This window comes from Cryptomeria japonica, chromosome 10, assembly GCF_030272615.1.
Source record: "Cryptomeria japonica chromosome 10, Sugi_1.0, whole genome shotgun sequence".
Taxonomy (NCBI): domain Eukaryota; kingdom Viridiplantae; phylum Streptophyta; class Pinopsida; order Cupressales; family Cupressaceae; genus Cryptomeria; species Cryptomeria japonica.
Window position 1 is genome coordinate 156,269,167 of NC_081414.1, and position 16,164 is coordinate 156,285,330.

Here is a 16,164-nt window from a genome sequence, read left to right on the forward strand (position 1 = left end):
GTCCCCGCGTCTCCCAGGGAGACGTGGAGACGTCTCCTTGGGAGACGTTTGGGCGTCTCCCAAAGAGACATGGAGACGCCTCCACGTCTCCTTGGGAGACATTTGGGCGTCTCCCAAAGAGACATGGGACGCCTCCACGTCTCCTTGGGAGACGTTTGGGCGTCTCACCGTCCTTCAAGAGACGTGCAGACGTCTCTCCAAGGATGGGGAGATGCCCAGACGTCTCCTGTCGCCCCCACTTATATGCAATGTTTAAAATTAAATTTTTTTAAAAAAGTGAGTTTTTAAGTTTTTTGAGGGTTAAGGGGTAACTCTAATTGGACGTGGGCCAATAGAAAAATAACACCCGACGCCTTTAGAAAATAATAAAAGTATTTTTGGCCTCATGGGGCGCTGCCCCTCGACCCCGCCCTATATCGCGACAGGGAACGCGCAAGGGGCGCTGCCCCTTGACCCCGCAAGGGGCGATGCCCCTTGACCCTAACTTGGGGGCGCTGCCCCCAAACCCCCGTTGAAAAATATAGGGGGAAACCGCGCCGATAGAAGTAGGGAAAATCTAACCTCCGAGTTTGATTAGGCTCCATATAACAACACAACTTAGAAATCTTGGTATTTAGATTTAGTATTTCAAATTTCCTATAGTCTCATTTGAAATGTAATTCTTACACTGTAATACTGTCATACATCTTTTCAAAACTAGTTTTTCAAGTACTATATGTATATGTACAAGTATATGAGCACCACCACCCCGCCACCCCCCCCGCTGCTGTTCCCCCGCTGCCGTCCCCCCCGCCGTCCCCAAATTTAGGCCCTTGGTCCCCCCGTCCCGGAAACGCGTCCCCCCCGTCCCCCCGTCCCCAACGCCCGTGGAACACTGATTAATTCCCAATCTGGATGCAACTTTTGTTTTCTTGGGTTTGGTTGTCTTGTGAAGTGCATTTGCAACCGCATCAAAACTAGGGGCTATCAACTAAATAATTTTCTTCTTATTCTGTAAGCTCTGCTGTAACCAGAATGATGAAGATGATGGCAATGATTCTTGATTATTCACAAATGCCGAGCTTAAAGATGTTGGATTGTTTGGAAAGAGTGGAGATTGAACTTCAGTATGGACATCATTCATTTCAGCTTCCTCATGAATGGCAAAATCATCATGTGGTAATGAAATAATGATAGAAGGTGAGACAGAGGGGATTTGCTAATTATCCATGCTGGGAGGATGTTGAGGTGACATACATTCTAACTTAGCTTCTAGCTCCTGGGCAAGATTCATTGTCTTTCCTTTTGTCTTTAACCTCGTTTTCTTAATGATAGAACTAACTTCACATGCCTTTGCAAGATCCTTCCCTTTTTTTGGATCTTCTCCATCATCACCTCCTTTGGATATATTTTGGTGTAGACTCATAGCTAGATTTGACCTATGCGAATTAGCTGGAAGAGAAGAACTTCCTTGTGCACCACTTCTATCTTTTGAAGTATTACCTTTATGTGGAGGTCGGGTTGCTGTAGCCTCAATCCTCTTACTTTTAATCCATTCGAGTGTTCTTCGAACCACATAGGCTGATCTTTCATGAATGCTTCTTATCTCTGGAAGTGACTAATTTATGGGTGGAAGAGGAAGAAGTTGAATCCTCTCAAAATGAAAAGCATCAATCAAATCAGATTCATCATCCTCAATGCCATTCACATTTATTTTAATTTTGTAATCAACTATCTACTTGACAGTGAGCCTCACCCAATCCCTTTTTCGTACCTCAAAATCATCTTCACAATCTTGCCAGAAATCTTCTATATTAGGAAAGTGCTCAAATCCTACACCAAGTTCCAACTCTCCTGTAGCATACCCTTTGCTATCAAAAGGAAATCTCATATCATAAGGGTACAGGTGAATCTTTGCTATAGACCTCTCGATACTTTGAGTTTTTTAGTAGCTCTCATAGCTGTAATAACCGACTCCAATGGGAAAAGAGATAATGCTTTTCCTTTTATTCCGGCAAATTTTGTTGACCTGTGCAATTTGCCTGCACACCTCAATGAGGATCAACTTATCTTCAACAAATCTTGGCAACATGAGAGGGTAGCCATCATAACCTCCTATCCAGATGTATGTGAACTTCAGAAACTGTATGAAGTAACTACCATACTTCTATACCAATGCTGCTGCTTCTAGAGATATTCTTCGTCCAATGTTACCTTGTAGTTCTTACTGTTAACATAGTAAAGGCATCATTAACCCGCCTGAAGTGATGATAACTTTCTTCCAACTGCAGCTGCGGATGATAATTGTAAATCTGAGTTGCATCATCATAAATGCCTTCAACATTCAACCCTGGCCATTTCTTCATTCTGGCAATGGCGTAAAAGAGATAATGATGTCATATAGTAATTATAATTCTTTCTCAATTTGAGTAGCTGATCGCAAAGATTATTACTAATAATCTTAGCCCAATTAATAAATTGTATGCCTTCACATATGATGTTGATGAACAAAAACATTCACCCTTTCAAGTCATTCGAATCCTCATTTCCCATGACCCGGTTCAATAAAATAACCATGTTTGCTATATCCTCCATCAACAGAGACTTGTGTATTATCTTAGGAAGCCGTGTTTTCCCTCTTCTTGGTTTTGCCAACCATTTTCTAGCTATATTATTCAGACACTGGGCTTCATTATTGACAAAATAACTATATGCATACTCTTTGTCTACCTCTATGAATTGGTCTCTAAAAGGCAATCTGAACACTATGGCAATAGAGATTGGATCTAGTTTAACCACCACATTACCTTTTGCTGTCCTAATTTCTTTTGTCTCTGGATTAAATGCTTTCATGCATTCTAAAACTAATTCTGGGCATTGGACTGATGTGGGGTATCCTGCCGCATGTGCCAATCCACTATCTAGCAACCTCTGAGCTGTCAAAGTTTTGTCCTTATTTTCCATTGATTTCCAAAAATTTGGAAGATTCACATTTCCCAATTTAGTATCGCCAATGTCTGGAAGCGTACATTTGAGAATGGGTGCGTAATCGGGACTATGAAACTTATACTTCATTATGACAGGAAAACTATCACCCACTCGGCCCTATTTTGATGTATGCTTGTAACTAACTTGCGAATAGCATTTGCTTTGGTCGCTCCTCATACCCTGTTCCAAGTCTTCTATTTCAGCACAGGCAGCGAGAATGACAGCAAGGTTACAGGTTTGGTTTTACACCTGCCACTTATATTTGTTTGAAAGTTTCACAAGCTTTTTCAACAAAACATTTCGTGCATATCCTATAATCATGCATTACATGAGATGACATCTCTTTGAAGCATTTTGTCAAACAGTTCGCGTGCGTTGTCTATGCTAGCTCCTTGTAGGGGAAGCTTTCATAGAGGGGGAGCAATCATCAATAGAAGATTGTTAGATTACCTTAGTCCTGTTACGACATAGCTTGCTGCTCTCTCGGTAGTCTTCGTCGGTGCCCCATTGAGAATAGCAGGGCCGTCAGGGATTCGAACTGGTAAACTGACCAATTCGGCGATCGATAGGGGTAAACTACTTCAACTGATGGTGGTTCGGGATCTCCTTATCAATGCCAATTGATAAATCAATTTACGGGTTTGGGGCTATGGGCTTTGGTCAGTCAACAAGATCAACTGGGCCCTTCTGAAGTTCATTCATAAAGTTAACTGCCTTTTTTTTTTCTTTTGCTACGGGTGAAACCCTTTAGAATAGTAGGGCTGCGATTGCCTCTACTTCTGCTCTATCCGCTGCTGCCAAAATAGTAGGGGGCCCCTGAAGCACACCGCCATTGGTTATTTAACTTATCGACCCGAAACTATGACCACACTGTTTGTTTGGGTCAATATTTATGGTCTTTGTTTCTTATGCTCACGTATTCGATCTGGGTCACGAGCCTACATGTAACAGTTTGCTCCAACAGTATACCTTTCCTTCCAAACTAGTTGAATTCTCCAACTGTAATCGGAAATTGAGTTCCTCAGAGATTTCGAGCATGCTTTCATTTGTCTTGTGATAAAGGTTAGGAATGCTCCAAAACAGAGCATTTCTAACCTTTACATGTAACTCATAAAGCGGGTCCACACAAGGCTAGAAAGGAAGGTTAGAGATGCTCCATTACGGAGCAATCCTAACCTCTTTTGTGAGAGGTTATAATTGTGAGTTAGAGATGCTCCATTACGGAGCAATCTTAATTTCTACTTTTTGAGGTTATAAATTTGGGTTAGGAATGCTCGAAAACGGAGCATTCCTAACTCAAATCTCTCAAAGGTTATGATTTTGACTTTTAGGAGCCGTTGACCACGAAGTGGGAGAAAGGGATATGAAAATAACGGTATTATAAATAACTTTTCCCCCGAAATGATCACAATATAGAAACCAATTTAAAAATAATTTAAATGGTAAGGAGTTAGGCTTTGAAATTTGAAACATGCTTTCAAGGTAGGAAAATGAGTATATACCATCATTTGATCATCATGACGAAACCTAGGGTGAGGGATTTTAATTAATTTTAGAGGGAGGGACATCAAAATTTGAAAATTTAAAATATCGCAAACTGTGAACTGGGTTCAGACAAAAATTGGTCATATGACACAAAATGATGCTCAGGACATGTTCACAAAGCGATTTCCCTCAATTCCTTGTAATTTTCATAACTTATCCATTTTTTCACATTTTGACCGACATATTTATGATTGATCACAATGTAGATTAAGGATGACAACGTTGGATCACATTCTCACTCATTTTGCAGAGACACATATTTGAGCCTTCATACAACCTTAGGACCAATTCAAAGTTCAAATTTTGGGTATTTCAAATGTGGGTAACAGATTTACACTAGAATCATTGAGGGATGAAGGGCGGCTAGAGTCACCACCATTCATCTTAGCCTTCCTTACATTATCTCTTGACAAAATGTGACCTTTTGTGGGCTTGTATTATGCTCAAATTGTAAAATCTCATTCATATTCTGTATCTCTTTACCTAGTGGAAGGTCTAAGGACACATGATGAAGATAACTTTTTCATATAGTCTTGGAAAGAGACATTTTTAAAGAATCCGGCTTAGACAGAGTTGTTCTCAGTGGTGAGGTTAAAAACAATTTCAAAAGTGGCCGTAGACCAATATATAGACAAATTTTGTAGGGATAGCCACTTGTGCTTTGAGACCTTTGATTTTCATATAGTTTATGTACCTTATGGAAAGCAGGGAGAGGCTCAAAAGAGGCCTTATCATAAGTATAGTATCGATTTCTTCCAAAACAATCAAAGCTACTTTTGGCTGGTCTAGAATTGGAAATATTAGGGTTTCTTGCTGTTGTGACCTTTTCACACATCGCCCCATTGCAAATGGGGAGCCCCTCTTCGTGCTTTCCAGTTGGGTTAGTTTAGGGTTTGGCAGTCAAGTGACAATTTTGAGCTTCAAACGTCCAAGTCTTATCCTTGGATAATGGTCATGTTCTCATGTCTTCATATTGCAAATAATGTTAATCTTTAAGTTTTGAAGTCAATAGGATCAAAATGTTGAAAAGGATGTTAAATTTGTTAAAATGATCCTAAGTGTCGAGGTGCCTTAGAGTTTTGATTTATCCCTCTTAAGTGTTGAATTTCAATTTTGCCTTAAAAATGTGAGCGAGAAACAATGGAAATGTCGCAAATAAGTCAGAAATGCACAAAGTCCCGATGGCCTTCTATTTTCTACCCTTAAAATCTTGAGAAAATTCATGGAGTCCCGATGGAAATAGAATTTCCATTGCATAATTTGATGAAATTGGGTAAGTTTGGGCTTTAAATGCATGAAAATCAACTTAGTCTTGATGGAAAATGTTTTTCCACTGAGCAGTTAAGTCATAAATTACAAAGCCCCGATGAAAGGCGTTTTTCCACTGAGCAATAAAGGTGAAAATTGATAAAGTCTCGATGGAGGTCGTTTTTCCACTCCATTTTGAGCATGAAGGTACCAATTTGATGTTAAGGATTATGAAAGTCTTGATGGAGGTCGAATTTCCACTCCAGGACTAAGTTTGCAAGTAAAGGAAGATGTTTTTGTGGAAAGTCTCGATGACGTGGAATTTCCACTCGGGACAAAACAAAGGAAATAATGAGTCTCGATGGAGGTCGTTTTTCCACTAGGTCAACAAGAGTGAAAATGCATAAGGAAAATGAGTCCTGATGACCCATGTTTTTCTCCTTGAGGGGAAAATGACCAAGGTAAGGTGAATTTTAAGTGTCTTGATGAGGATCGATTTTCCACTTGGAGGAAAATGGATTAAATGATGCAAAAACAACATGAATATTGAGTCCTGATGGAGGTCGATTTTCCACTTGAGGCTGATTTGCAAAGATTTAGTCAAATTTATGTGTCCAGATGACCATCAATTTTCCACTTGAGGTATAGTTGTAAGGTGATGGCTGAATATCATTGAAAAATAATGTCCCAATGGCCATCGATTTTCCACCAAGGGCTGGAAATTGACATTACTTGAGAATTTTTAAGGACGAATCAGTCTAGATGGGGTGCGATTTTTCACCTTGCTGGGTTAACACATATTTTATCCCACATTCGCTGTGTGGTGAAAGTGAAAGATAAAATTCTGAATAAGAACCCAGGCCAGCAAGCATTATGATATCATCAGGTGGCTGATTGGACTCCCGGTGAGCTGGAAGGAAGGGAGGACTGGAATCACCTAAGGAGGAAGAGGTGCGATTTTTGCCTAAGGCATTAATAGTGCCACCATTGGAGGTATTTGCAGCATTATCAAGGGTGCCATTGTTGGCTGAGAACACCATTACCAGCCATCATCTCAGGCTGAAAACATATCATTTCCAGCCAAGCAAACAAAATCACGAGCCACATGAATTGCGCCATGAAAGAGATGACATCCAGCTGATATAATACGATTTTCAGAGATATTTTCAGACCTTTATACTCAAAAATCAGACCTGAGACTGCGAACTGAGTTGCAACATCATTCATTTTCTGAGTTTCGAAGGACATTTTCAGACTTACACATTAAAATCAGACCTTTCGTAAGTCTGAAAATCAGGTTTATTTAAGGGGAATTTTCCAGATTTTGATCTAAGCATTTGTATTTTACAGAATTATGTTTCATAACTTCAAATTTTTGATTTTAGAAAGCTCATAAGTCTGAAAATCATTTAAAATCAGAACTAAAGTCAATTCTTGAAAATTAATTATTAGAGTTATCTTTGCAAATTTATTGACTTCTAACTTTGTACAGGTACCATGTCAAAGGCGGTGATAGCTGCAAGGAAGACTCAGCTAAAGAATGTGCTTGAAGGATACTATTTGGAGCCGCAAATATCTTCTAAATGTAAGAAGGTTGGAGACACTAACATGGAGTACTTGGATAGGAAGAGGATGAAACGAAGGTTGTATGGAATGAAGAACCAGTTACTCTCTCCCTTAGTAGTCAACATAATGAAGACTGGAATCTACCACAGCTGGCTTTCCACCATCAATACAATGCAATGAGCTCATGGTTGAGTGTGCGAGGCACTATGATCAATAGTCAAGAACAATCCGAACACCCAAGGGATTGGTGCTTGCGTATTTTACCGAGGAGTTATTAAGAGAGGCATTTGGGATTCCTAGCCACCAGGGCATGCAAGAAAGAACTAAAGAGGACGCCCAATCTATGTTCGAGAAAGGATCAAAGGCATGTATGACGCTCATCAATAATGAGTGGGTCCTTGAGACAAGGCATCACCATTCCAAGTTACCTAAGAGATTCCTATGTTCAAATTTGAAAGAAGAGTACAGTAACATGATAGTGCTACTCAACAGGATTATGGGATCACCTCAAGGAGCTTTATTTGAGACATGGATGTTTTATTTCATTGAGGAAATATCAGCTGGAACAATGATGATAGATCGGGCAAAGATTATAAGTGATAACTTAGATGTCCAGTTGAGGAATTTGGAGAGGACGAAGTCTTTCTACATGACTAAGGGCTAATATGCAAGGGCAAAGTTGGGAATAAGCTTGGACAATATAAGGTATATGGATGTTATCCACAACTCCACCTACATGAGAAAGAACAGTATAGAAGGCTGAATGATACGTTCACCATGTACCTCACACGGTTGCTACAAGGTGGAGTACATAAGAGGTTGTCCAAGGAGGCACTGTCATTAGTAGAGAAGTATGGATCATGGTTTATTCAGTTCCCTACCTTAACATACCTAAGGATTCAAGGATTCACCTTCGAACCATACAAGCTTCCTAGGTATCCGACCGACAAGATGGTGTTGCTTGAGGTAGTGCAGCAGTTATCAGAATTTGATTGCATTCAGAAAGAGAAGCATAGGCAAGGTATCACTTTTCCTGTCACGCCTGGGAAGATGATGGAGATATGCCCCACTACAACAACAAGTGATACAGTTAATGAAGAGCTAGAATTCTTCCATCTTGGGATATACAAGGCTAGGAACTGTTTTGATCCATTTCAAAGGATTTTGATAGCTAAAAGAGGGAAGTTTACACATGAGGTTGACATCGAGGACTATTGGGCAAATCTTACAGATGAGTTTGCATTTAGGGGAAAGATGTCGTCTCGAATGTTAGTGGACTTCATGAGGAAGTGTAACTTCTTCTCGATTCCTGATCAAGTTAAGGACGATGGGAATCATATTCATCCTCAATATGCGAAGGAGAAGGACAAGCTAGTTCCATCACTTGATTGGTCACAGCCTGAGATGGTAGACTTGAACATTCTAATGAGAGAAGTGAATATTGCTCTAGATAATGGGTAGACAAGCAGATAAACAAGCGAAGGAGACATAATACCACCTTAACCTATGAGAAAATGAAGAGTGAGGAGTCTTTTCTCAATGACGATGAAAGAACTATAAGCGATGTAAGAGCAAATAATGATGAGGAAAGTCAAACTTCCAAGAGAAGAAAGATAAGGAGATTGCCAGTCAAGAATCCAAACATAAGAAGCACAAGTCCAACACTCCTCAATCAACCATGAGCTCCTCATCCGTTAAGGAAAATGATATGTAAGGAGAAGACAATGAATCCAAACAAGGTTCCGATACGAAGATCCTACTGGATAATGATCAAGATGAACATGCATCAGCACAATCAACACCACATGAAGATGAAGAACGGCAACCAGGATCTCCAACCATTCAGCTTGAGGTCCATTTAGGAGATGATGTGGTGGATCTAAGTAAGAAGAGAACAGAGGATGAGGTAATTTCTGCCTTGAGAGGACTTGATGATGATGATCAACTCGAGGATGGGATGGGATTTTCTACAATTCTTGATTGGTCGATAAATATTATGGAAAAGAAGAAAATTATAGAGGTGCAACCCATTGAAGATATAGATGACTTCTTAGCCCGGATTGGTAAGGCTAAAGAAAAGAAGGCGGCAAAGAAGTTCTCCAAAATTACTAGAGATGATTCAGAGTCTCGCAATGTGCAGGTGGCTGTCCCAACAATTGACAAGCCTAGAGATGAGATCACTCCCATGGACTATTAGGTTACAACAATTGACTTTGGACCATCCACAAAGCAACGAGAGTTTTAGGAGTTGAATGATTCCGCCAAGGCTATTGAAGCACGATTGAACAAAGTTGAAGAAAAGAAGGAAATGCTAGAGATGGAGAATAACTGACTCAAGGAATACATTGAGGGGTTGAATCCCCTAAGGTGTGAGGATCCTGCATTTGTTTCACCTATCGCTATTGCTCATGGGTCACTCAATGATCATGAGGCGATGAGGAATACATACCAGGAGGTTGGAAAATGGATAGAAGATATTTCAAAGCAAGCAGATGACTTCCTAGTCCAGTTCGTCCAAGCCTATGATAGGACAATGATGCTCATAAGCTGGATACAATGCTTGGAAGGAGTATGGGAAGATTTCCAGTCAGTGCAAGACAAGACTATTCCTCGCCTTAAGGTGTTGAAGCGGATTCCTACATCAACGTTGATCCAGGAGGGAAATGTGTATGATTTCCATGGATGGTATTGTTCTTTGGTGATGAAGAAGTCAGTGTTTGATCATGCAAAAGATGAGTGCATGGAGATGGAGGGATCGGTCCAAGAGATACAGTCTAAGATCCTCACATCAATTGAAGAATTATTGGGACAAGATGTCCACACTTCCAACAACTTGAACTTGGAAGGATTGAAAGAAAAGATGAAGTTCGTTTACTTCAAAGAGCTAGAGTCTATTGGGAAGAATCAATTAGACGATTTGGTCTCGCTTATGATCTTCATCAACAACTTGCAAAAGATTGGGATAACATTTTTGATGCTTTCTCAGATGCCTTGGATATGATTGAATTGTATCAAGATGGTTTGCCAAGTGTCACAATGGAGGAGCTTAATTCAGTTATGTCTAGATTCGTTGAATATGCAGCCAGAGATAGAGATAGGGACCTCATTTCTCAAGCTTTGTGATATGGATAAGATTCCATTTTTTGATAGAAAACCTAATTAGGGCTATGTTGATTCTAAATGAATCCTGGCCATTCATTTCATTTTGAGACTCTATATAAACCCCTTCTCCTCTCATTTGTAAGGGAGAGATTTTGAGAATTGTCACTTAGATGCTGCCAAAAATTGAATTGAATCAGTGAACTTAGTGATTTTTATGAGATCTTGGAGTATTGTGTGGTTCTTTAATCCTCAATTTAGTTTAGAATTTGCTTAAAGTATTTTTAGTTGGATGAAAGACATTGTTGAATGATCTATATGAAATTCGTTTATCCATACCACTAGCTATTTGATGATTGTAAATTTTCTTTTTGTGGTCAACTGGAATTTGATCTAAGCTTACCTTCAATTCCTATTTGCACATTGATATTGATCGAATGGATGGTGTTAGTGTTGTGAGTATGAATTTGAATATCTATTGATTACCTTAGAAGATTGCACTAAGCTTTTGTGGAGTTGTTCATTGTATGACAAAACTTAGCCTAGTTGAATTTCATAAAGTCATTCACTATCTCTTGCATTCGAGGATTAGAATAGAACTCTCTAAACCCTTTCCTTCTGCATTTTATTTTAGAAGCTTTGTTAGAGATAGGATCAAGTACTCATCTTGCAAAATCATAAGTCATTTGAAAATTGTGGCAAGTACCCTCCTATTCATGAAAATTTGGTTTAATCAGAACAATTCTGTAAGTCCCTTTGTGCATACAGCAAACACATCAAGCCATTGAGTTACCCACACGTCAAGAACTGACATTAGGAACCTTGGAGTCATCCCATTTGATCACATAGTTCAGCATCTGGGAGGATTTTGATCAAGATAGGGTAAAATACTTTGGTATTTTTTTCTATGTTAGAGTTGTCTAAAAAACACATCAACAGTTGCCCAGCTGATTTCTTGAGAACAAGGGGATGATATTTTATTACATGACCTTTTTTATGGAGGAAACAATTAGAAAGGCCTCCGACACTAGTAAACTCACAAACCATCTTCTTATCTTTCGTGGGCGTTTGGAAAAACCTACATTGAACTGGCTGAAATCAAAACCCTACCATGCATATGAGAGAGCATAATTCTAGCCTTCTCAACTTTAAGAATAAATTCGATGTGTCTAAGGGGTTATAGGAGAAAGGACCAAACTTGTGCATGCACATCACTAATTTCTACCTATTTGAGCACTTCAAATTTAGAGATCTTTCAACCTCCAATTATGGGTAAACTAAATGAAGGAAGAGAACTCCTTAGCATTCTGGCCACAATTTTGCTAATAAACCCAAGTTGCAATCTATCTGACTACTCAACACTGAAAGTAAGCAGCAGTAACAAGAATTCTACAAAAACACATTAACCACAAAGACAAACCAAAGTTGCGTAGGAGAAGCAGCAGCTCTCATGGAGATGACTTTTTGTCTCCTGTTATCCACAAAGTTCCTCTTTTTCATTCTTACCCTCCACTATATAAAATCCCACATGGTAAGAGTTGATCCATTATTGTTGAATATAATTTTTTGTTCTTCAAGCAGTTCCTGTTTGTCTCGAATCTCTCCACTAGTTCTTTTCTGTTATTCTAGGAAGGTATTTTTAATAATTTCTTAATACAAATTTTAAAAGATCAACTCACAAAAATTGTATTCTAACCCATTTGTAGAGGTTCCTGGTACTATGAGATTATAGCCATCAGCTAACCTCATTCAATTAGGTATTACTTGACATTCATCTTGAACACCCTGTGAAAAAAGTGGGCGACCCTGTGAAAAAAGTGGGCTTAGTACTTTGTGGCACAAACTTATTATTCATGGCTATCTAGGATAACAAAATAAATGAGGCCCTATAAACATAAACAATGAGAATCAGATGGGGTTAACCCCGCAGCGTGATGGTTTATCACGAGCCTGTTGATTGGGAAGTCCCGTGTTCGAAACTCTTGCGTTGTGCAGGTTCTTCTCATGGCAGTTGGTCGTGCGGATGCTGTTTCAAGTGGTGTTGTACCCCGGTTTGTCCGTGCTGGTGTGCTCGTTGACCGTTTGGTGGAAGGGTGTTCATGCCCTGATGATGCTGGCCGGTGATCTCCTTCGGTGGTCCATGTTGGTCTTCCTTGCCACGTGCTGGTCTAGTGTACTCCGCAGTTCTTGAGAACCGAGATGCCTCGCTAGGTTTGAGGTCCATGTTGCCCCGTCAGAGTTGTAGTTGGAGAATGGAGCGATAAGGAGAGATGATTGGAGAGATAAAGTGAGAATAGAGCATGCAAGATTCAGAGGTGTTAATACCTCACCATAATGTACTTGGGGATGAGGCCCCCTGGTTTGTGGCCTCACTTGGCGATTGGACCAGGCTAAAAATCCATGTCACCGATCAAAAAACAAAAACAATGAGAATCAGACATAGCACATGAACAAGGCACTTATTTGATGTAGCCATAAGGACCCTTGTGCAATTGAGGCAGCATATTTCTATGAGCGGTAAACCTTTATGGACACCTTAATTAGAAGGCAAACACAAATCTTGACGAGCTGTATCGAAATGAACTTCTCATATAGAGTAAGCACACAACTAAATATAGTGGCAATGACAAGCATACATTATACATGTCTTGCTTGGGCCAATGAACGCTGAGGTTTGCATTATTGTAGCTGTGAATTGCACTTACAAAATCAGAGGCTACGTATTCTAAAAAGTTGGGAAATACACAAGAGCTATCCACTCTTGTCTTCCCAATGTCTTAATCTTGGAGTAGGAATTTTTGTTCAATATGAACAAATCGGTTATCGTCTCGTATGTAAATATAGTAGAAAATTTCTCAGTAGAATTTGTGGATAAAATGTAGACTAGCTGCTCTAATTTACTTTATGGTTGTTAGTATCTTTTCTGTGCTTAGGAGGCATCTAAAAGTAACCGAATTTGGTTGCTTTCAAACATTCAATTCTTTGCTATTACTTCTCATATTTTGTTCATACGAGAGTGTCTCAAATGATTTTGAAATTGCATATCATTCCACTGGAAGCTGTCCACGTACCCTTTCTAAGTTGCCATTATGTGGCCAACTAATGCATTTACACAAAGTTTTATTTTCTAATTTGATTATTATTTCTCACTGTTTTCTGAGTTTCTCCTTACATTGGCAGCAAGGGTGGGAATATACAGATCGAGCAGCAGAACTTCTAGATATGAGGAATTTTGGAGATGCAACAAATGCAATGCGTACACTAAATGAAGCATTATCAATCAGTCCACATTCTGAGCGTTTGCTTGAATTAAAAGCTCTTGCTCTTTTATATGTGAGTGCATTGCATGTTCATTAATGTAAAAAAAATTGTGTTGGGGATTATCTTGGAAATTCAGTTGAATTGCTCCACTTTCCACCTCTATGATTCTAACTTCAATTGTTGCTTTTGTTCTAGTTACGAAAATATGAGGAGGCCATACAGGTATGTGAGCAAAGCTTGGATTCTGCAGAACGGAATTACTCTTTAACAAACAATGAAACTCAACTGGGAAATGAAGATTCACTTGGGAGCTTGGCAAAGTTTCCTGTTAAGCTATGGCGGTGGCGTATAAGTTCCAAGGCATATTTCCACTTGGGCAAATTGGAGGAGTCCCTTGATTTACTATTGAAGTATGAGGAAGTAAATTCTCTTGCCGAAAGGTGTGTGCATTAACTCTCTTTTATTGGCGATAATCGAATTTGTTTACATTCCAGGGTATTAAAATTGAGTTCCCAAGTTTCTTATGAACAAATATATTGGTGTGCAGGACTGGCAATCAGGGCCAGGAAACACTGACATCCTTTATATCTACAGTCCGTGATCTATTACGCCACAAGGTATTTCTGCTGTTTAAAATCAGTGTCAATAAAAAATTATGGACATTTCTTTGTGCACTTATTCTTTTGTGCAGAGTTGTGCTGCTCAATATATATGTACTGTTTCCTGATTTACACTTTTAGTTGTTGAGATGTAGAGCTTGATCTTAACTTAAAAAACTATGTTCCATCAAGTTTCTAGGATGGGGATGGCAGGAGATGGCAGGGAGTGTTTTTGGGACAGATTTTTTGGGAGGCCACTTTTTTAGGGAGCTGCTATTAAAAAAATATAGAAAAATTCAAATTCATATGATAACATTTTTAAGGCATTCAACATATACATCAGAGAAGATTAATACATAATATTAGAGTTGAATTGAGATTTCATGTGAGTCGACTAACAAATTAACAAAATATAATTCCTTTATTGTCAAAGCTACAACAAATTGCTCAAAGGCTGAAAGTTTCAACTACAAAATGACAAAATATAAAAACTATGTAGCTTTCCCTAATCAATATTTGGTAATGCTACATCAAAATCGGAGTTCAAGTCCTAATCATTGCCACTACAAGGGGCTACCTCATCCAATGGAATGACAGTTGATCCCTCCTGTGCTTTCTCATCAACTTGTGTGGCATTTTTTTCAGGATCTATATCCCAAAATATGGTTGAAGTTTGATGATACTTAGGAGTCTGTTAATCCCAAAGCCACAAGACACCATGCATGACAACTAGCTTGTTTGATTGTATAGAGGTAAGTCGATTCTTCTAAATTGACTAGATGAAGCTATATGTAGACAAATTTTTCTCTGTGGTAGGGAAATTGACAACCTGTGAAAGGAGATGAGTGGCAAGTATCTTCAACTTTGGTACATTCTTGCCATGCCATGTTCACTATCCAATAGGGTTAGTGTGAGTTAATGTAGCTTTATCCATTGTTGCCTTTAGTCTGCTGAATTTTGGACCACACATATTGATAAAGGCTAGCTTGTTTTAAGTAAGGCAGACTCCTCATCACGAGACATCTTTTGAAAAGATTTCACGAGGCCTTTTTCCACCTCTTCATCCTTAGATGGAGGCACTCTCCCAAACCTTGCTAATATCATGATGGGCCTAATATGCACCTCATAAAATCCCAAATCAGTCTCCTTCCTATGAATGGCTTGCTTCATCTGCCAATGTGTTGTTAGATGTCTCACAAATCTCTATAAGGCAACGAGATTTTGTATCAACTCATCTTATTTCTTTGACGATAGGCGAGATGAAGGGAGAAAACATATCTACAAAGAATGAACACAATAATCTAATAATAAAATGAGTAATTTAAAAATCAACAATTTTTTACCTCACAATGGACCACCAATTATTATCAAGGATTTTGTTTCATGATTTTTCTTAAGCGGTGCTTGCCTTTGGCCGTCTACCCCACCTTGAATTAACCATCTTTAATTGTAGAGGCTCCTACACTTCAAGTATCCTCTTCAGCAAAATAAAGTAGCTAACATATCTAGTATACATAGGTTTGAGGAATTCGTTCCTTGAAAAAGTACTTAACAAAGCCGGTGAGGTGTGATGGCTACAAATGAACATCTGTATGCCTTTAGCGTTTGCTACCACTACCTTCATCTAATCTATTTTCCCAATGCCTTTCAATACATTGTTCAACCCATGAACACAACATGGGGTCTAGAAATGTGCTTGTAAACACCCTCCACCATCAAGCCAATTAACGTACATATTTTGGTTGAATCAGTCACTATTTGTATATCATTAGAGGGTTAAACCTCTTCTGTGGTATCTTTCAAAATTTGAAATTGGAAATTTGCATCCTTCCTATTCCTTGAACAATCAATAGCTCTAAGAAAATAAGAGCCAACAAAA

General features: G+C 39.1%; 1 protein-coding gene across 1 annotated transcript in view; it reads left to right on the top strand.

The window, feature by feature from the left end:
• Window positions 1-16,164, top strand: part of LOC131057699 (uncharacterized) — a 41,308-nt gene that overhangs the window by 14,443 nt on the left and 10,701 nt on the right. Inside the window, exons 4-6 of the mRNA XM_057991848.2 lie at window positions 13,606-13,758; window positions 13,882-14,126; window positions 14,234-14,303. Of these exons, the coding sequence (XP_057847831.2) occupies window positions 13,606-13,758; window positions 13,882-14,126; window positions 14,234-14,303 (468 nt within the window). The remainder of the gene's footprint in view (window positions 1-13,605; window positions 13,759-13,881; window positions 14,127-14,233; window positions 14,304-16,164) is intronic.